The sequence below is a fragment of the Camelina sativa genome, chromosome 9 (genome assembly GCF_030686135.1).
Source record: "Camelina sativa cultivar CO46 ecotype springtype chromosome 9, ASM3068613v1".
In the NCBI taxonomy this organism is placed as follows: domain Eukaryota; kingdom Viridiplantae; phylum Streptophyta; class Magnoliopsida; order Brassicales; family Brassicaceae; genus Camelina; species Camelina sativa.
In genome coordinates, this window is record NC_141888.1 from 2,002,624 (window position 1) to 2,025,195 (window position 22,572).

Below are 22,572 nucleotides of genomic sequence, written 5' to 3' on the forward strand. Positions count from 1 at the left end.
GAGAAATAGTATATATATATATATATATATATATTTTTTTTTATAAGTATTTCAATTTCATTAAAATGAAAAGTTTGTAGTATATATAACCAGCTTAATTAATACATAAGAACATCCCTTGCCAAAGAAAAAGGGATAAAAAACAAGGAAGGATCAATATTTAGAGAACTGATTAGTAGAAATAACTAGTCATACTTGAGCCAGAATTAGTAGAATTAGTAGAAATTGATACGGATGCATATGTGATAATTGTTAGAAATGTTTTGATTGGTCAATTTAATTGATGTGAACTTTAAAACACTGATCTATATTGTACATTGTAATTTGTAAAGATAGGATTTAGTTAGCCCATACGTTATTTATTTGCCACTGAAGCTATATGCCTCAACAAACAATCACGATAAGATCATTTCATAATATCATAATTATCAGTACAGAACAGAAAGTATAATGTCATATGAATCAACCTGCTGACACCTTTTATTATTAAAGAACTTAATCATCCATGTGCAATAAGCAATAAACTGATCCATGTGCCTTGTATTCTATGTTAGAATCGGTCTCATCAACAACGTAGGATTTGTTGCTAACAACGACTGGTATAGAAGTCAACTTAATCATCCAACCAAGGCCAGCCAATTTGGTAACGCTACCACTACTTTTCATTGTTTCTTTATACTATAAAAAACAAAGTCTGGTACACCACTACTTTCAATTATTTCAAGCCAAATTGTTCGAGTATATTTTCGTTTTTGTTTGACAATACTTATTATATTGCAACATTTTTGTTTGACTATTACACTTTCGTTTAATCTTGTGGCGTCACTAAATCCGATTGTGAACGTAACAACCCAACAAACAGTCGAAGTTTAATTGGTCCAACTAGTACTACATGATTCTAATAATGCAACTAACTTAAGATTAGTTGTGTTTTTTTTTTCCGACCTAGCTGTATGTATGTAGAGAGTTAATTTGATAAAATTTATACATTAATTAAGATGTATTGGAGTATTTATCAAAGATATTCAAAAAAAAAAATGCAAATAGAAAGCTGGAAATATTAAAACGTCGTGTTTGAGTGTAATGTGTATCATGTATGCATGTGGTATATATGGGAAAGAAGGAAAATAACAATATCTATCTCAAACCAAAAAAAAAAAAAAAAAAATTCTCCGATTGAGCAGCCATGGATTTGTTCGGAGAATTTCACAAGGTGGAAATCGATGAAAAACCATTTCTCGTATACCGCAACTTTATAAAACCACTACCACAAATCCAAACCTCAAACTCCTTTGATAAAGTATCCGTTGACTCTATCTACGATCTCCCTCCTCAAACTCTTTTCTTATGCCCAAGACTCCGAACCCGAATGTTATTGAATGCTCTCGATGATGAGAGGGGTGGTGAGGACTCTAACCAAATCCTTTCAAAGTACAGTTCTTCCCCTCTCTTTGATGACACTAGTGACACTCATCATGCACTCCCTTTGTTTTGGTGCAACAACAAAGAAGTCGATCCAGAAGCAGAAGAAGGCGATGAGTGCTATTCATGCTCTATCCAAACCATCGGTACGGACTATTATTTTTGTGCCACGTGTGATAAAAGGTTTCATAAAGAATGCGTCGAGTGTCCACTTAGGATTAGTTATCCTTCCCACCCCAAACATTCTCTCCAACTCTTCTATTCTAAATATAGATCTGACAATTGCATCTACTGTAGAGAAAGAGCAACCTATATGATTTATTTTTGTGCTCCTTGCGACAGCTATATGCATGTCCTTTGTGCTCAGCAAAAAATACCCTTTTTTATAGACCAACCAAAAAGACATGACCATACCCTCATCCTTTTCCCTAGACAAGCTTCCTTAACTTGCAATATTTGTGGTTTGGTTAATAAACTTCATCTCACCTACGTCTGCCCTATATGTGATTTCGTAGCCCATAGTGATTGTATCTATATCCCACAAACCATAAGAATATCTCGCCACCACCATCGTGTCTCTTTCATTTCTTCCCTTCCTTTTGAAGAAAAGCCTTGCGGAGTTTGCCGTCAAATGATTGACAGTGATTTTGGTGCATACACTTGCAAAGAGTGTAGTGGCTACGTCGTTCACATAAGATGTGCACTACGTAAGGATATATGGGATGGAAAAGAACTCGAAGGGGTACCAGAAAAATCAGAAGAAGATGACGTTGAGTCCTTCAAAAGGATATCTGATGGAGTAATACTCCATTTTTCACATCGCCATCATCTGAAGTTTGAGACAAGTGGAGTTTACGATGGAAACAAATTTTGCCAAGCGTGTGTCCTTCCAATCAACGAAGGTAACTTTTATGTATGTGTGGAATGTGATGATTTCATGCTACATGAAACATGTGCAGATGCTCCACGTAAAAAGGTACATCCATTACATCCCCATCCCCTTAAACAAAAGGTTGATCATGGAGACGATGTATTCAAATGCAGTGCTTGTATGCGTAAGAGTAATGGTTTCGCTTATGGGTGTACCAACCAGAATTGTAACTTCATACTAGATGTAGTGTGTGCTTCGACTGCTGAACCATTTAATTATCAAGGCCATCAACACCCCTTGTTCCTATCGTTAGACCCAAATGAAAAGCCAACGTGCCACATTTGCAAGTCAACGAAATTTAAGAAGGTACTCAACTGCATTGAGTGTGACTTTATTATATGTTACGAATGCGCCACCTTACCATACATGGTAAGGTATAAGCATGATGAACATTATCTCACATTTTGTCATGGAGATAAGGTAAGTGACTCCGATTGGTGTGAATTATGTGAGGGAAAGTTAGCAATTGGAGGAAAAGAAGGGTTCTATGAGTGCAACGATTGCTGCACCACGCTTCATATTACTTGCTTACTTGGTCGAGATCCATACTATAAGGCTGGTCAAAGTTTCGAAATAGGTGACGGTGAGATTCGTTTTCAACGCAACAAATCTGCTTCTCGGCCTACTTGTTGTATGTGCGATACCCGTTGTCCGTATCCAATAGTTTTCGTGTACATAGTGGATATGGTTCCTTATTTTCTATGCTCTAGTAAACACTTGACGTAGGGAAACCCTAGTCTACAACCATTGAGTTATCTCTTTTCTAATATGTATTTTTGGTTTTCATTTGTTTGTGTATATAATATTTTTTTGTTGTTGGTTCTTTTCGTCTACCTTGTTTGTGTGCGTTTGATTTAATTAATTCGGTATTTCTATATTTAAAGCATTTACCTTTAAATAAATTAAAAATCCATCTGATTTATTAGACTAAATCATTAACTCTATAAAATAATAACTGAATAAATGCGACCAATAGTTGTGTTTTTTCAATTGTACATTTTGGATATTTTAATTTCTGAAAAGTCGTGATGGATCATTAAAACGGTTATTTATGAAAAGTTACAATTGTTCACTATGAAGTTGTGTTTATTGGAACATTCATATCTTTTGAAATATATATATATATATATATATATATATATATATATTTGTTTATTTGAACTGTTTTCATTTTTTTTGCTATGACACAAAGTCAACTAAAATTTCAATTTCAATGGTTTATACATTTTTCTAAATTATTTTCTAGCATTCTTTCCTTTAAAAGTCAAGAAATTCCTCTAATTCTTGATTTAACAAAAGTTTTTTGGAATGATGAATCTAATTTACATCTTTTAGTTAATTTTAAATATAAAAGTTTAATTAATGAAAATACCTACAGTGTTTTTCCAAGAGTTAGATGGATTACATAGTGAGTTTTTGGATTTGACTTTTCAATATGTTTAAACCCAATCCGAATAAATGCCACTAAAAGTTGTGTTTTTTCAATCGTACCTTTTGGATAATTTTTTAAAATCTATAATAATAACAATCCGAATAAATGCGATCAACAGTTGTGTTTTTTCAATCGTACATTTTGGATATTTTCTGAAAAGTCGTGATGGATCATTAAAACAATTTTTTATGAAAGGTTACAACTGTTCACTGTGAAGTTGTGTTGATTGGAACATTCATATTTTTTGAAATATATATATATATATATATATATATATATATATATATATATATATATATATATATATATATATTTGTCTGTTTGAACTGTTTCCATTTTTTTTGCCATGACACAAAGTCAACTAAAAGTTCAATCTCCATGGTTTATACATTTTTCTAAATTATTTTCTAGCATTCATTCTTTTAAAAGTCAAGAACTTCTTCTAATTCTTGATTTAACAAAAGTTTTTTGGAATGATGAATCTAATTTGCATCTTTTAGTTAATTTTAAATATAAAAGTTTAATGAAAATACCTAGAGTATTTTTCCAAGAGTTAGATGGATTACATAGTGAGTTTTTGGATTTGACTTTCCGATATGTTTAAACCAATCCGAATAAATGCCACTAAAAGTTGTGTTTTTTCAATCGTACCTTTTGGATAATTTTTAAAAATATATAATAATAACAATCTGAATAAATGCGACCAACAATTCTGTTTTTTCAATCGTACATTTTGGATATTTTCTGAAAAGTCGTGATGGATCATTAAAACGGTTAATTATGAAAAGTTACAACTGTTTGCTATGAAGTTTGGAACTTTCATATCTTTTGACATATATATATATATATATATATATATATATATTTGTCTGTTTGAACTGTTTTCATTTTTTTGCCATGACACAAAGTCAACTAAATTTTCAAACTCCAGGGTTTATACATTTTTCTAAATTATTTTCTAGCATTCATTCTTTTAAAAGTTAAGAAATTCCTCTAATTCTTGATTAAACAAAAGTTTTTTTGGAATGATGAATCTAATTTACATCTTTTAGTTAATTTTAAATATAAAAGTTTAATGAAAATACCTAGAGTGTTTTTCCAAGAGTTAGATGGATTATATAGTGAATTTTGGATTTGACATTTCAATATATTTAAACTTAATCCGAATAAATGCCACTAAAAGTTGTGTTTTTTCAATCGTACCTTTTGGATAATTTTTAAAAAAATTCTGTAAAAAATTTAAATTGTATGTTTTACAAAAGTTGCGATTGTTCATTGTAATGGTTTTTTGTAAAGTTGCAACTGTTCATTGTAGAGTTGTGTTTATTCGAATATTCGTATCTTTTGAAACCTATATGTTTGAACTGTTTTCATTATTTTGCCATGACACCAAATAATATAAAATTTTAATATCAACAGTTTTTACAGCTTTCTAAATTATTCTCTAGCATTCATTCTTTTAAAAGTAAAGAAACTCTTCCAATTCTTGATTTAACAAAAGATTTTTGGAATGATGAATCTAATCTACCACTTTTAGTTAATTTTAAATATAAAAATTTAATGTCTATATATAATAGCAATCCGAATAAATGTCACCGAAAGTTGTGTTCTTTCAACCGTATCTTTTGGATATATTTTTAAAAAATCTGTAGAAAAAATAAATTGTGTGTTTTACAAAAAGTTGTGATTGTTCATTATAACGGATTTTTTTTTGTAAAGTTTCAACTGTTCATTGTAGAGTTTTGTTTATTCGAATATTCGTATTTTTTGAAATCTAGATATATTTGTCTTTTTGAATTGTTTTCATTTTTTTGCCATGCAACAAAATAATATAAAATTTCAATATCAACAGTATTTACACATTTCTAAATTATTCTCTGGCATTCATTCTTTTAAAAGTAAAAATATTCCTTCAATTCTTGATTTAACAAAAGATTTTTGGAATGACGAATCTAATTTACAACTTTTTGTTAATTTTAAATATAAAAATTTCATGAACATAACTAGATTTTTTTTTTAAGAGTTAGATGGATTATATAGTGAGTTTTTAAATTTGACTTCTTAATATGGTAATAAAGATGTCTTATATTTAAAAGCAGTTTATATGGGTTATTAGGTGAAATCAAGTGCAGACATAACATTTGCAATTTTTCTTAGCACATTTTCATAATTTTTTTTGTAATTCAAACGATTGTATCTGTTCATTGTAAAGTTGTGTATTTTTACTATATTTTTGTTATATCTTTTCATCATAACTTTTTGGTCTAATAGGTGTGTCTATTTAAATAGTTATTTCTTTTGAACTCTCTTTATAATTGTCTCTTCATCAGTAACTAACAAGTTCGTTGAAATTTTTTTTTCCATTTTATGTTGAATATAAATAATTAAATATTAATATTCTAATATTCAGCCTTAAAATTTTAGAAATGATTATAGCAGTAGAGGAATTTAATACAACTTAATATAGAATTTATAGTTGCCACTATTTTTAACTTTTTGTTAAAAAAATATTTTAATATTTAAAAATAAGAATAACAATCTGAATAAATACGAACCACAGTTACGACTTTGCTTAGTATTTTTTTGTAAGAAAATTGTTTTTATTCCTTTTATTAAAACTCAAACAGTGGTATCTGTTCATTTTAGAGTTGTGTCTTTTCACTATAATTTATTCATATTTTTTCACCACAACTTTTCATTCTAATAGGTGTGTCTATTTAAATAGTCATGTCTTTTGAACTTTCTATATATTTGTCTTTTCATCAATAACTAACAAATCATTGTTCGTTGAAACAAATTTTCCGTTTTATGTTTAATCTAAATAATTTAAATATTAATATCTAATATTCAACATTATTCTATAATCTAAATAAAATTTTAAAAATAATTATAGCAATATAGAAATTTAATAAAACCTAACATAGAATTTATAGTTGCATCTATTTATCGTAACTTTTCGTTAAAAACTATTTTAATATTTAAAGTTTATATTATTATGTTTTTAATTATAATAATTTAATAAAAATTTATATTTACTCATTACAATTATTAGTTCAATATTCTCAGTTAGGTTCACTTTGTCATAATAATTTTTTTAATTATAACTTTATCATAGTTCTTCATTAAAAAACCTTATATTTATAATACTTTAAACAATATTTTTTTGCAAAGTTGCGTCTATTCTATATAATATTTTTTGTTATAAGCTTTCATTTTGATGATTGTGTTTTTAGTAACAGTTTATGTTTAATGTTTATGTATTCAAACTATTTTATTAAATTCAAATAATTTCATAATGTATAATTTTAAATTTTAATTTTTTTTTTCAATAATACTTCTCCGCAACATCGCGGGGGTCTGAGTCCTAGTACTAAATAATATGATTTAACTTAATTAAAAGTAAATAAATTACTACAGTTTCAAACAAACATAGCGAAACGACAAATAAATAGTCCAAACAAGAGAATCTTGAAACAAAGACAGAAACGAAAAATAAGAGCTTCGAGGACAATGGAAAACTCAACCCGAATTCATTATATCCGTCTCGAAGCTGCCGGCTGATCATGTCGCCGTTGGGTAGACACTAGTGTATGAAACAACCAAGTTCCAGGTAGAAGATTTTTGAGCTCCACGATTAGTAAGATGTCGAGCTCCTAGTAAGACGTAAATGATTATGAAAAGGACGAAAACCAGTCCGGAATGGTTTCCTCAAACGTTTGCTCTGTGGAAAATCTTCTACCTACAAGAAACAAAGAGTACGTATTTTGGAAACGTGAAAACATAAAACTGTGGAAACCAGCAAGTGTGGAAAACCAATTTCATGCTTTCTATTTCAACCTTTTCTCTTGCCTGCTCTAGGCGGTACTTTCTCTCTAGGCGGTACATGCGCAGTCTGGATCGAATACGCTCATGAATACAAGACTCCTGCTTGACAAGGAGTGGAAAAAGTTAAAACAGATTGTTGCTTAGAAAAATGAAACAATGTATTGAGAGAGAATGCTTACTTCCCATGCATGTTCATTAGTTGAGAGATGCTTCATGAAATCATCAAAGCTTTTGCAATCACAACGGCACGTTTTGCAATCAAACATTCCGGTAGATTCACCCCTTTGACTAGTGCACCTCTGAAGAACGTGTCTTCTTGTCTCTGAAACTGTGGAAAAAAAAAAAACAGCTTCAGAGACAGAGCGTAATTAGATTTCAACAGTACTACGTAGTAGATGATGAGAGGAGAACAAATAAACACCTGCCAGTAAGCTTTCCCAGAGCCACTCGGCAGAGGTGACCAGCGATAACATTTTGTAAGGCCTAAATGGATAAGCCAGGAACATGTTGTATTTGAACATGTTGCATTTACTCTTTTGATGATCCAAGGTAACAAATTTTAAGAAAAAATCCAAATTGTCACTGTAGCTGGATATGATCATCATCAATGTAGCTGGAGGAGTGTTGGACATGGGCTGCGCCCAATATGCCACTCGGCCCAACAAGACGAGATAATTGCGATTTCGGCCCGACAAAATTGGATGAAAGTCATTAGTAGCTCGTAAAGGGCAATCTCGGGAATTCACGATGGAAACCCTAGAAAACCCTCGGTCTACAGTCCGCTATATAAAGCAACAGTACTCACTGGAGAATATCCATCAGACTCACGTACAATACCCCGAGAGCAAAACTTTGTGTCTAATCATAGTTATTGTTTTCTGTATAATTCTCGTTAGCTTTCGAGCTCGTCGTGACTCACTTGCCAGTTCTCCTGTGAACTGACGAGCACGATCTTGACTTGTTTTAGTGACGACCTCGAATTCTTATCGTTAATAAAAGAACAAACTTCTCTTTCCCCTAAAATCGATATTTATTTAGTGTTGTGCAATCCTCTGTACAAACAATTGGCGCCCACCGTGGGGCAAAGCAGAACACTTCTTTTTGACGAATCAATACCGACGGTCCTCACTTCCTCGAAGTTTCAAGATCAATGACGAACCCTAGCGATGATCTCAACGAAGCAACGGAGCAGCCGATGGAGCAGCCGACGGAGCAGCGATGGGGGCGAACGAGAACGCGAACTGTCCTGCCTCAACCCTCTTCGGCGATCTCAACCGAAGGCCCCTCGCCGAGCACGATTCCTCCGCCAGCGCCCGACGCGCCCCTCGAGCCCCTTAGCAGCCACAAACGTTGGACCCGGACCTGTCACCGACCAGCTGGTAACTAACGCCGCAGCTCTCCTCAGTGCCGCTCTCACCAACACTACCGCTCGCTCCAATGCCGCTCTCCCCAATGCTTTGCCCGTCCAAAGGAGCGGACTCGACGACCTGATGCAAGTCATACTCGATCGACTCGATGGTCAGGAAACGCGAACAAACGAGCGGCTCGAAGCAATTGTGGCAGCGCAAAATCAAATTAGCAGGCTCCAGCAACGAAGAAGCGAACGCCGGAGTGAGAACGACCCTGGCGATCAGCACGCAAATCCACCACCCCCTGCGACGTTGTCCGTAGAGGAACGCTACGAAAGCCATAGACGCCCACCAGCGTCGATCATCGTAGGCTCCATGGAAGAACGCCCCAGAGAAGTCCCATCCGAGAACCAAAACCGAACGCATAGACGAAGCAAAAGTCCGCCGACCCCAACTTTGCCGAGCCGACAAACCGACGCAGATCTCAAGGATGAAACCATACGGCGCCTTGAGATGATGGTCCAAGACCTCTCCTCGAGAGTTCACCGGGCAACGAGCTCGGCCCCCAATCTCGACCGAGTACTCGAAGAGGTCCAGCGCTCGCCGTTCACTGCAAGGATCTCCCGCGTTCGTGTTTGTTACGTAAACAAGTTCAAGTTCACTCCGTACAATGGATTGGATGACCCAAAGCCGTTTCTGACTTCTATGAGTTTTGCTATAAGCCGAGCTCACTTCAGTGAAGAGGAATACGAAGCTGGCTGCTGTCAACTCTTTGTCGAGAACCTAGCTCACGAAGCTTTGGGATGGTTCGCTCGGCTCCCACCGAACTCAATCGGAAGCTATCACAGGCTAACGACCGCTTTCCTACAACACCACTCCACATTTATGATTCGAGGTGCCTCGAATGCCGATCTGTGGAACATGTTCCAGCAAACCAACGAGTCGCTCCGGGATTTTATGGAAAGGTTCAAAAGAATAGTTTCGAAGCTCTCGATCGCTGACGATACAGCGATATCAGCTCTCCGCAACGCTCTCGCTCACGATTCCCGATTTAGGGAAGACATCATAGTCCATGAGCCCCTGTCTCTTGACGACGCGCTGCACCGCGCCAACAAATACATCGAACTGGCTGAGGAAAGCGCATCGAGAGCGAACCGACCGTTGCCAGAACCGCCGGCCTCTAAGTCAGCCAAAGGAAAAGAGAAGGTACAGGACGAGCATCACGAGCCTCGTCAACACCTCTACAAGGAGTACGCTGACAAGCTGGAGAAGGCAAAGAAAGCCCAAGCGTTTGCTGTTAGCAATCAGGACCCCCAAGCGTCGTCATCAAAACTCTGGAATAACAAATGGGTCCGGGACCCATCGGGTAAAGGTGGAAAAAAGTATTGCGACTACCATAAACAAGCAGGGCATACCACTGAAGAATGCCGCACGCTCCAGCAAATACTGCTCGATAAGTTTAAGGAAGGCCACATTGACGTCGAGCACGAGCGACGACTAATAACGGCCCACAGGGATAACCAATTTTTTAACCCTGAGAACGAGAACCCAAGTAGGCAATACAATACAGGTCCCGCCCCACAGCACGGCACGAAGAACCTGCCACCTCCCCCAGCACCAACCCTTAAGAGGAACCCCGAGCCGGCCGACGACCCAAATACTCCGGCCCCGCGCCGAAGGATTAATATGATTATGGGCGGCCTAATGACTTGTCGAGACTCGGTTCGTTCCATCAAAGCTTACAGGCGGGGTCTAGAGGTCAAGCGGGACTGGATGGCTCAAAGCACGCAGCCCATCACTAACTCTGAGCCGATCATATTCACAGAAGACGATGCATCAGGCCTAGCAGGGCCGCACAACGACCCTTTGGTGGTCGAGATGGCAATCGGTGAAAGCATCATCACCAAAATCTTAATTGATACTAGCAGCTCGGTAAACGTCATCTTCAAAGACGTATTGATTCAGATGGAGGTCGACCTGCGCACAGCCGACCATGAAGTCCAACCCCTCACCGGCTTCGATGGCGATACAGTTATGACGGTCGGCACGATAATGCTTCCAGTCTACGTAGGCGGAACGATGCACTGCATCAATTTTGCCATCGTTGACAAACCAATCGTCTACAACGTTATCTTGGGACTCCATGGCTGCATAAGATGAAAGCTGTAGCATCAACGTACCACCAGTGCGTAAAGTTTCCTACCTCAAGAGGTATATTCACGCTGCGAGGAGACCCGTTGATCGCCAAAACTTGCTTCATCGTCGAACGACAGCAGCGTAGTGCTCGCACCTTCGCAATCTCAGACCCCGCCGAGCAGTTAGATGGTCGCGTCCGTCCGAACACCGAGCTAACCATCCAAGTGAACATTGACCCTTCTGACGCGACTCGCTGCGTAGGGATCAGTGCCGACCTACCACAGGCTATCAAGGACGAGCTCGTCAAGTTTTTGTGCTAGAACGTCACCACCTTCGCGTGGAATATGAGCAGTATGACCGGGATCGACCCAAGTATAACCTGCCACGAGCTCAATGTAGACCCATCGTTCAAACCAGTCAAACAAAAGCGCCGTAAACTCGGACTAGAGCGCACCGCTGCCGTAAACGAGGAGGTCACAAAGTTGCTCGCTGCTGGATCCATCAGGGAGGTCAAGTATCCCGACTGGTTAAGTAATCCAGTAGTTGTGAAGAAAAAGAATGGCAAGTGGCGGGTGTGCGTCGATTTTACCGATCTTAACAAGTCGTGCCCAAAGGACAGCTTTCCTCTCCCAAGAATCGACCAGCTGGTCGAGGCAACTGCGGGAAATGAACTTCTATCGTTCATGGACGCTTATTCAGGATATAATCAGATAATGATGCACAAAAACGATCAAGAGAAGACAGCCTTTATCACTGACCAAGGCACTTACTGTTACAAGGTCATGCCGTTTGGCTTGAAAAATGCTGGTGCGACCTACCAGCGCCTTGTTAACCGTATGTTCGCCGAGCAGCTTGGCCAAACAATGGAAGTATATATCAACGATATGCTGGTAAAATCGACCCATGCTGCCGATCACGTTTCACATCTCGCTAAGTGTTTCGAAGTTCTCAACCGATATAACATGAAGCTGAATCCAGCTAAGTGTTCGTTCGAGTGGGATGAGAAGTGTGAGTCTGCCTTCCAGGAGCTCAAAAACTATCTCGCTACTCCTCCAGTCCTAGCTAAGCCCGACCAAGGAGAAACGCTCTATCTGTACATCGCCGTCTCCAGCTCGGCGATCAGTGGGGTACTTATTAAAGAGGACAGGGGAGAACAGCATCCCATTTTCTATGTCAGCAAAAGTCTCGATGGAGCAGAGCTCCGCTATCCAACCTTGGAAAAGCTCGCCTACGCCGTAGTTATCTCGGCTAGGAAGCTACGTCCATCTTTTCAGTCCCATACAATGGAAGTCTTAACTAAGCAGCCCCTGCGAACCATTTTGCACAGTCCAAGTCAATCAGGTCGTTTGGCCAAATGGGCAGTGGAATTAAGCGAATATGATATTGAATACAAGAATCGCACCTGTGCGAAATCTCAAGTACTTGCTGATTTTTTGGTCGAGCTCTTCCCGAACTAGAGTCAGGCGCTCCTCGCGAGGAGAAGTGGTCGTTGCACGTCGATGGTGCTTCCTCTCGACACGGTTCTGGAATCGGCATACACCTTGTTTCACCAACAGGTGAGGTGCTCGAACAATCATTCCGGCTTGCCTTTGCTGCCTCAAACAACGAGGCCGAGTACGAAGCCCTGATCGCAGGAATGAGGTTGGCAAGCGGAATTGGGGTCAAGAAATTACAAGTCTTTTGCGACTCGCAGCTGTTGACCCACCAGTTCAACGGTGATTACGAATGCAGGAACGACCGAATGGACGCTTACCTTATAGTTGTCCAAAACCTATCCGGTTCATTCGAGTCGTTTGAGTTGACGAAAATTCCTCGCAGCGACAATGCTCCGGCCGACGCCCTGGCCGTGTTAGCGTCTACATCTGATCCCGACCTCCGTCGAGTGATCCCAGACGAGAGTATCAATCAACCGAGCATCAATCTTCCCGCGAACATCGATCCCACTGCTCCAGATTTTAAAAAGAAAAAGGTTATGGAGGATGAGAATGTCAAAGTTCCAGCCTCAAAAGAAAAAAAGAACAAATGACGGTACTCCCATACTAACACTGATTGTCTCTGAACCATCGGCCGGTGCACCATCAACTTCCGGTGAATGCTCAGCCGAACAGGAATCTGCCGAACAAGGATCCACCGAGCTCATGTCTAACGACCAAGTATCTGAAGGACAGGAGTCCGCTGAACAAGGATCCCCCGAGCAAATATCTGCCGAACACAATTCCGTAGGACAAGCATCTGCCGAGCACGAGTCCATCAATAAAGAACAAACTAGTGCCGAACCGAAAGAGCGATCGTACGACTGGCAAAAAGAAATCCGTGGTTACATCGCCGATGGAATTGCTCCATCAGACAAATGGGAAGCCCGACGCCTCCGAGCTTGTTGTGCGCATTACACACTTTACCGCGGTGAAGTCTTCCGTTGGAGCGCATCTGGAACCCTTTTGGCTTGCGTCGGTCCCACCGAAGTCGAAAACGTAATGAGAGAGGTGCACGAAGGCGCCGGTGGCAATCATTCAGGAGGTCGTGCACTCGCAGTGCGCATACGCAACAATGGTCATTATTGGCCTACCATGAACGACGATTGCGAGAAATTTGTCGCGAAGTGCGAACAATGTCAACGCCACGCTCCTATTATTCACGCGCCAACCGAGCTTCTGAGGACAATAACACCGCCTTACCCCTTCATGAGGTGGGCAATGGATATCGTTGGACCACTCCCCGTGTCTCGTCAAAAGAAATACATCCTCATCATGACGGATTACTTCACCAAGTGGGTCGAAGCTGAAGCCTTCGCAAAAATCGGAACTCCGCAAGTCCAAAAATTTGTGTGGAAAAACATCATCTGCCGGCACGGACTCCCGTATGAAATTGTCACTGACAACGGCACGCAGTTTACCTCGATCCAATTTGAAGGCTTTTGCGCGAAATGGAGAATTCGCCTGAGCAAGTCCACACCTCGCTACCCGCAAGGAAACGGACAAGCTGAGGCGACCAACAAAACAATCATCGATGGACTCAAAAAACGGCTTGAAGACAAAAAAGGCCTCTGGGCTGACAAACTCGATGGTGTCTTATGGTCGCACCGTACCTCCCCTCGCCGATCTACAGGACGGACCCCGTTCTCCCTTGCATACGGAATGGAAGCACTCGCACCAGAGGAGATCGGTGTGCCAACACTAAGACGCTCCATGCTCGTTCATGATCCTGCATTTAACACGGAAATGATGCTTGATACTCTCGATACCCTCGAAGAAGAGCGCGGCAGAGCACTTATCGGAATCCAGAACTATCAGCAGCAAGCCGCGAAGTTCTACAACAAGAAAGTCAGGCCTCGCCACTTCGATGAAGGTGATCCCGTCCTCAGGAAAGTCTTTGAAAACACCGCCGAACTCAACGTGGGAAAGATGGGCGCTCACTGGGAGGGCCCATACTTGATCTCCAAGGTCGTCACCCCCAGCGTCTACCAGCTCCTCACCTTGGACGGCACCCCAATTCCCCGCTCGTGGAATTCTAGAAACTTGAAACGCTATTACCACTAGAAGACGAAGCGTCACTCGTCACTCATTAAAAAATAAAAATAAAAAAAAATAAAAAAAAGAACGCTCGTACTATGAGCTCTCCCTTTGTACTATGAACTACGAATGGCTTGATCCCTCTTTGAGGGTACATAGGCAGCCCGTCAAAAGGCGCAGCTATACCAAAAAATTAAAAACAAAAGTTTAAACATTTCAAAACTAAAACGAGCTCTCTCGAACGAGTCCGTCTCAGCGAGATGTCCAGCTCATACATCGACCCTCTGGCCAAGGGAACGATTTAGAACGCGTTCCTCATGGATGCAGCGATGAAATTATCCGCACCAAAAAGCCGAGCCCAGTCTTGCATTCAGCTAGCAGGCGGTTAAGTCTGTATAAGCCAAGTTCTGACTTGCACTTTCTTGCCGACCTCGTGGCACACACAGGATAAGCCGGATACCAGGGCCGCACCTAAAAGGTACGACGAGCTCATCTTGACTACCACCCTAAACACTTGGAAATCGATACGTAATAGGATAAGCCGAGAGACGTCTCGCATCGTAAAGTACAACTCGATTCCAAAGATAGGCAAAACACAATTTTTATTTCATAACAAGAACGACCAACAAAAGCCACGTTCGGCAAAAGTTCAAAATAATAAAAACAAACAACAAAAGGCCATGCTCGGCACAAAGAACAGAAACAAAGGCCATGCTCGGCACATGCATCACGCATATGCGTTCAATCTTCTAGCCCCAGATCGGCATTAGAGGGAACATCAAACTCTAGCCCGTCGATAAACTCCCGCCAAGCCAAGCACTCCCCACGCAACTTCTCCAGCGTATGCATTGGGACGTTTACACCCCTAGCAGCCATACTCTCCAAGTATGAGCAGATTCCTTCATCACGGCTGCTCTCAATGAAGATTTTGTCTATACACTCTATCCGAATAATGTATTGACGTAATACATCGATCCGAGTTCGGCAAGCATCGATCTCCGCATTACTTTCGAGAGGTCTGGCGTCGATAGGTTCAAGATCACTCTCCTCAAGTTTAGGAACCTTCACTGCAGCCACTGCCGCTTCGCGACGAGAGCGCTCCTCGAGCAAACGATCCCATCTCCACTTTGGAACGAAGAACCCATCATCGATCATAGTTTCGAGATACGCAACAGTCCCGTCCACACGATCAAACTGGAGGCAAAGCTCGAACTTACGGCGCGTAGCTAGAATGTAGGCCCTTAACCTCTGGATCCAAGCACGATAAAACTCGAGTTTGGAGCGAATCACATCGTCCACACCTAGCGCCATAGTACCAACCTCAACCGCTCAAAACCAAAAGAGAGACCTTTCCTGAAAAAGAAACAGAACGAAGTGGAATGGCAAGAAGTGAACATATGAGGAGCAATTTATAGAGCAAAGAATACAATTTTCGAGGTGAAATAACCAATACAGTGATCCTCGAAAACCACATCCATCAAACGATCAACACATGTCAGAGACCAGAGGATAAAACATAGCAAAGTTCCAAAAAGAAAAAGTACAATGCCTAAACGGCTCAATATCCAGTCAATCCAACGACAGTGCAAGATCCCAAAAAGAAAAAAGAAAAAAAGTACAACGCCTAACAAGGCTCAACATCCGCTACATCACGGGATAGGGTCCAAAGATACACAAATAACACAAAGGAAACAAAGACAAGTCACTGGTCGGCGTCGACCTGAGCGCCCGAGGTCGCGGATGCCCCTGCCGTAGCGACCTCTCCCCCCACAATCACAGGAACATCTGCGCTCACCGGTGCCACCTGAGGGATCGCGTGGCCGAGCATGCTCTCCAGGCCGAGCGCAGTCTCTGGAAAGGCCTCGAGATCGCTATCCAGAACATCAGTAATATCAAAACCAGCGATCTTGTCCTCCAACATCTTCAAATCAGTCTCCAACGTAAGCAACATCTTCGGCGGAATGACCATGCCACCCGTTATCAGCTCCTGGAGACACTCATAAGTACCCGACACTTGACTCAACGACATCAGAGATTCATGCACCGCTCTGTTATCAAGGATGTGTCTCCTCAATCTCTCAATGCGAGACCTATAGCCAGCAAGCTCGGTATCGAAGCCCTGCCGCTCTGCTTGCAACTGCTGCAGCTGCGCTCTCTGAAATGCGTTATCTGCCTCAAGCTGCTCGATGCGGGAACGGGAAGCTTCCAAAGAAGCCTTGTGCTCGGCCAGAGAAGCCTTGTGCTCGGCCAGAGAAGCCTTGTGATCGGCCAACTGTTTCCTATAACCGGCGGCCTGCTTCGTCAGAGCAGCAGTAACCCCTCGCTCCTTCTCAAAATCCTCGCGAAGCTCCTCGACCGACCTTCTGGGCGGCTCAGAAGGGCGAGCATCAGCGACCTGCTTCTCCAGCTCGGCAAGACGGCGCTCGTACGAGATGACCATACGGTTCACAAAACCACCATCCTAAAAGCATAAGGGATAAGAGGTTAAGACAATGATTGAAGGTGCTAATTCAAAATATGAGGAGAAACCAACCTGAAAGTAGCGCCGAGCCCATGATCGGTACAGCTCGGGGTCGTGAAGGGAACCTACAGGAGGAAGCGGGTCAGAAGAGCCGCGAAGCTTGCTAGCGAGTTCGCCACAAGCAACTCCATTGTTGAAAAACGACTCGTCCTTCGTTTTGTAGGAGAAAGAGAATGAGTCATCGATCTCAGTGGTATCGCGCGGTGCGCCGTCTCTCCTAGATCTCTTGGACGGCTCGGGCTCAGAAACGACCACCTCGCCGAGAGAAGCTCTCTTCCTCGGTCGGCGGTCCTGAGAGCGGCGCCCAGAATCAGCAACAACAATAGCTAAGGCATCGGAAGTCTCGCCGCGCGGCTTCTTCTGTGCGCGAGAGGCAGCAGAGGGAACAGTAGTAGCTCTCTTATCGGTACGAGCAGGAGCCACCTCCGCCGATCTAATATCACCAGCAGGCCGCTGCTCGGCACCAGCTCCCGTGACAGGATCAGCGACCTCAGCATCAGCAACGCGCGCAAAAGGTACATCGTCAATGCACTTCTTGAACTGATTGGCGTATCGAGGGAAACGGGTGTTGACCTTTCCCATTCCTAAACGTGGTAGACCTGAAAAGGAAAACAAAGTATGACAACCTAATAACCATCAAACGCAACCATGAAAGTTATAAGAGTTTACAGAGAACTCATGAGATCTCTTAGTAAGCGAGGGCCAATCAATCGCCCCTCTCACTCTGATCTTCCTGAGATTATCAAAGAAACCTGGAGGATGAGCGCACAGACGAACAACAGGCTCTGCAAACATCAACAAAAACAAAAGTGTTAGAAACTAATCAGAAAAAAATCAACAGGCAAGGATAAGAAACAGCAAAGCTACCGGGAACCATATTTCACTCAGTAGCATAAAACATGTCAAGGTTCTCAACCGAAGTCTCATCTAGCTTGACAAAGAAAAAATAACGCTGCCAACGACGAATCTTCTTCTCAGCTCCGGTGAAGATCTGATAACCCGACTTAGCACTAGTATAAAAATATCCAGGACTACCTCTGACTTTCGTAAATCTGGTGGCTTCCTCGAGGAAATGCGCGTCAACCTCCACACCACAATCGGTACCAAGTATCGCCAAACCAGCTGCGTTGCGGATACCTCCCACAGAAAGCTGAGAAATGGCAATCTTGCGTCTAGCACAGTAACGCGTCAAAAACTCCGGCAGAGGAAACCAAAGGCCGCAATCAGTGAAGTAATGCGTGTAGAAAGTGATAAAACCTACAGGAGGCGTCCAAGGACGCTCGTGAGATTCAGGAATCTGGAATACCAACCCATCGGGCATCTTACACCACTGCGCCATCTCAGCAATAGTATCGGACCAACGGCGAGTTCGTCATCGGAACCAACAGGAACGGCACCAAGACCCAGAACAGCTGAACTTGGAACCGCATCCTCAGCCGGTACAACATCCATAGGACTCCCGCCGGAACCACTCTCGCTACCCTCACTAAACTCGGGAATATCATCAAAGTTGAAATCGTCGCCCAAACTATCGATACTGAGATCTCCACATTCTGCCCCAATGTCAACACCATCAAAAGAGTTCAGCTGGTTAATATCGTGCCTCTCAGAGAAAGCGCGTCGAATTCCTGCGAGAGTTTTACCACGCGCATATGTGGGAACTCGACACTGTGACTGAGGTCGTCCGAACTGTCTAGATATTGGTCCACCAACGCCGACCTCACCACCATTGCCGAGCTCATCGCCACCAAGCTCACTATCGCTGCCGATCTCAACCACTTTTCTGGACCTTGCCGCAAGCCGACCTCCCATCATCAGATCGGTATCGCCATCATCAAAACCAGCGTCGTCTTCACTTCTACAACAAGTCACTGTGGCAACTCCGTGGTCGGCACCAACGTCATCGAGTCTTGCCGACCTCGAGAGACCCGGAATGACGGTCCGCACTTGACAATTATCGACCTCATGACCATCCCATGTGCTGCCTTCAGCCACACTAATATTCCCCGAGCTGAATCGACCAGTTATCTTGTCAACTCCAAATCGCCGATCACCAACCTCATTGTTGCCGATCACGCCGTGCCGAACTCGACCATCAAGAGACGCGACCTCAGAGCACCGATCAAACCCGATTCGCCAATTCCCCTCATTTTCAACTCCATGACCGACGGGATCCCGAGCTTTGCCGAGCCCAATTGCGTCATCACCAAAGTCGTTCGCGCCGCTCTCAGGACCGCCGACCTCGTTTAGGTCACTCTCTCGATCCACTAGACGGGACCAACCGGTTCCTCTCGGGTTTGAACTACCGATCCGATCTCTGGATCTTGCGCCGCCGAGCTGAGAGATGCCGAGCTCACGACCATGGAACCTGTCACCGCCGAGCTCGGCGATCTCATTCGGATCCCTCTCCGAGCCGATCTCACAGCCGACTTCGAAACGATCTGCATTATCAACCTCCCGCCGATCTCCTTCGCGGAAGTCAAACTCAGACCTGCCGACCCCAGATCTTTCTACTCCGACCTCGATTTCTTCTCCGCCGACCTCACGATTGGCGGAACCAGAAAGCTCTGCCGACCTTTGCTCCTCAAGATCCGCAGATCTCTGCTCGTTAAAACTCGATGCCCTTGCACCTGTGATAAGCCGTGTATGGCCACCAGCCTCATCCGACACGCCGAGCTCGGCAGAAGGACCTCCGACAATCGGGCCGACCATAGGCGATCCCAACTTAAGAAGATGCTCGGCGGCCGGCGAACTAGGTTTAAGGGGATGTGACACGAAAATGGAGAGAAAAATAGAGAGAGAAAGAAGTAAAAACAGGAAAGTAATAAATAAGAGAGAGAGAAGAAATTACCTTTTATGAAGAGGAGGAGCAAGTGAAGGAAATGAGAAGGGAGAAGGAGCATAAATAAGTAAATATGGAAAAATTACTGTCAAATCCATCACCTCAATCCGCGACTCTCTTTTCTTTTTCGGGAATGTCATTGAAAACCGCACTCAAAATAAAGACCAAAGGATCTTCCCGGGTGCCTCTCAAAAAACGAGTCCGAAGATTTTACAGAAGAAATTACAGAAGTTACAGAAAAAAATTATAGAAAAATCACTGCAGCAATTTCATTTCCCAGGAGCAATCTGAGACGATCTGTGCCGAGCAGGCATATTATAGACATTACAAGCATGCCCGCCGATCGCAGAAAAACTGACGCTCTCCGGACTAAAGGGGGGGCTATTGTTGGACATGGGCTGCGCCCAATATGCCACTCGGCCCAACAAGACGAGATAATTGCGATTTCGGCCCGACAAAATTGGATGAAAGTCATTAGTAGCTCGTAAAGGGCAATCTCGGGAATTCACAATGGAAACCCTAGAAAACCCTCGGTCTACAGTCCGCTATATAAAGCAACAGTACTCACTGGAGAATATCCATCAGACTCACGTACAATACCCCGAGAGCAAAACTTTGTGTCTAATCATAGTTATTGTTTTCTGTATAATTCTCGTTAGCTTCCGAGCTCGTCGTGACTCACTTGCCAGTTCTCCTGTGAACTGACGAGCACGATCTTGACTCGTTTTAGTGACGACCTCGAATTCTTATCGTTAATAAAAGAACAAACTTCTCTTTCCCCTAAAATCGATATTTATTTAGTGTTGTGCAATCCTCTGTACAAACAAGGAGGATTAAGGTCTCGCCATTTCGAGAAATCGGACAACATTTTCTCGCATCTGACTTCTGTTCAATAAAAGGAAAGCATTGCACTATTGATATATATATATATATAAAGTCGAGCTAAGAGAGATGAATAACAAATGGACTAACCGTCAATGGCATGTGCAAGAGAGACTCCAGTGGAAGAGAGACTTCGCAGGAGATGATAAGGGATTTTTGATAGGTCGCCATAGGCAGTGATGGAAACAGGACCAGAGTAGCCTAGGTTCTTGAACGCCCCTTCTAAACTAGGACGGACCCGAGTAGCATCAAAACCCTCCGGAATGGGACAGTCCACCATGTCCCACCACACCACTATTTTATTTGTGGCGTATTCAGGCTTGGCCGGGTAGTTCCTTCCCCACTCAGATGTTACAAAGGTAAGTTCTCGTTTGGGAAGTTGATATGATTTTTTGTAAAATTCTTCTTCTTCCACCTAAAACCATGAAATTTGGATTTCTGTATTTTTAACTAAACAAATCCTCTCAAATCCTCCAGAATCCCTAAAAATCATTAAAATCCACATCCACAAACTGTTTTGAATAACAGCGGATTTTAAAGTAAATTTTTAAATCATCATTTCAATAACAGTGGATTTTAAAGTAATTTTTTAAATCAATAGTTCAATAACAGTAGATTTTAATAGACTTTTTAAAATATATATTGAATAACAGAAGATTTGTAAAATTTACCCAAATCAATTAAAATATCAAGTTGAATACACCCCTTAGTTTCTAAATTGATTCGACAATCCAATTTTTTCACTCATCCGCCTGAAACCCTTTAATTTTTTGGACCGACAATATACATGGCTGGCTATTAAATTGCATTATTTTGAAGTAAGATTTTAACAAATCCCATTTGAGAAGAGGGTCACAACCAATTACTTCGAAAATACCATTATAAAAGAGAAATAGTCAGCTGGATCACCTTGCATAGCACTACTTCCCATTGTTACGAGTCATAAGTCTCACACGATTTCACACGTACATCCTTGAGTTAAAAAAAAAAAAAAATGATTAAAGAATATGTTCGTTCTTGCTTCCGTAACATGGCTTTCTATAATGTTGTCTCTCATGAAATACTGAACGCTTGTTAGACTTCTCCTTTTAAAAGATTTAAGATTATGCTACAAAAACATATACTTTTAAAGTGGCTATTGAGACAAATGTCCACTTAAGGTAAGGGTTACACGATGTAGTTGGGTTGACAATTAGTAGAAATTGATACGGTAGCATATACTCTCTCCGTTTCAAAATATAAGATGTTTTAGCCAAAGCACGCATAATAAGAAATGTTTACTTTTAAAAAGTTGAACCAATCAAAAATAAGACTGCATAAAATAAATAATAAGAAAATAGAAAAATAGTCTAAAAGTTGCCTCAAAAATTTAAAACATCTTATATTATGAAACAAGCAAAAACCTCTAAAACATGCTATATTATGAAACGGAGGGAGTATATGATAGTTGTTAGAATTTTTTTGATTGGTTAATTTAATTGATGTGAAGTTTTTTAATTGATACTTATGTCAATAATTCATAAAGACTTTTTGAAACAGAGTAAATTAAAATCATTTAAGTATATCAACCACCTTAGCTGTAATTAATTTTTAATCACACAACAAATGGTTGTATCTGTTTTTTGTCAACCAGCTTAGCTGTAGACTGTTATATAAAGTTTAAACAATGACTTTCCACATTAGGATGTAATATAATCTATTTCCTTGCCGACGTTTTCCTAAT

At 41.4% G+C, this 22,572-nt stretch overlaps 3 protein-coding genes across 3 annotated transcripts; 2 read left to right on the top strand and 1 right to left on the bottom strand.

Moving 5' to 3' along the window:
• The first annotated feature begins 1,038 nt into the window (after positions 1–1,038).
• LOC104714914 (uncharacterized) lies at positions 1,039–3,230 on the top strand. Its single transcript, XM_087464203.1, has one exon. It carries the CDS (start codon positions 1,187–1,189, stop codon positions 3,077–3,079), a length of 1,893 nt encoding a protein of 630 aa, XP_087320329.1. The 5' UTR covers positions 1,039–1,186; the 3' UTR covers positions 3,080–3,230.
• A 4,189-nt stretch (positions 3,231–7,419) lies between these two features.
• LOC147937598 (uncharacterized) lies at positions 7,420–21,780 on the bottom strand. The gene is made up of 7 exons (XM_087465187.1): positions 21,727–21,780; positions 20,940–21,264; positions 20,793–20,852; positions 8,032–8,223; positions 7,790–7,938; positions 7,635–7,709; positions 7,420–7,524 (listed from the first exon to the last, which is right to left on the bottom strand). The coding sequence occupies exons 1-7, from the start codon at positions 21,778–21,780 to the stop codon at positions 7,420–7,422; spliced, it is 960 nt and encodes a 319-aa protein (XP_087321313.1).
• Positions 9,845–11,119, top strand: LOC147937599 (uncharacterized). Its single transcript, XM_087466880.1, has one exon. It carries the CDS (start codon positions 9,845–9,847, stop codon positions 11,117–11,119), a length of 1,275 nt encoding a protein of 424 aa, XP_087323006.1.
• Positions 21,781–22,572: the final 792 nt, after the last annotated feature.

Bases quoted from the DNA above. Each gene is read 5' to 3' on its own strand.
- LOC147937599 (XM_087466880.1), top strand. From the start codon at position 9,845: ATGATTCGAGGTGCCTCGAATGCCGATCTGTGGAACATGTTCCAGCAA.
- LOC104714914 (XM_087464203.1), top strand. From the start codon at position 1,187: ATGGATTTGTTCGGAGAATTTCACAAGGTGGAAATCGATGAAAAACCA.
- LOC147937598 (XM_087465187.1), bottom strand. From the start codon at position 21,780: ATGGGAAGTAGTGCTATGCAAGGTGATCCAGCTGACTATTTCTCTTTT. The intron at 21,265-21,726 runs GTATTTTCGAAG...TCATGGTTTTAG, and splicing joins ACTATTTCTCTTTTATAATG to GTGGAAGAAGAAGAATTTTA. The intron at 7,939-8,031 runs GTGTTTATTTGT...TTTTTTCCACAG, and splicing joins CTGGGAAAGCTTACTGGCAG to TTTCAGAGACAAGAAGACAC.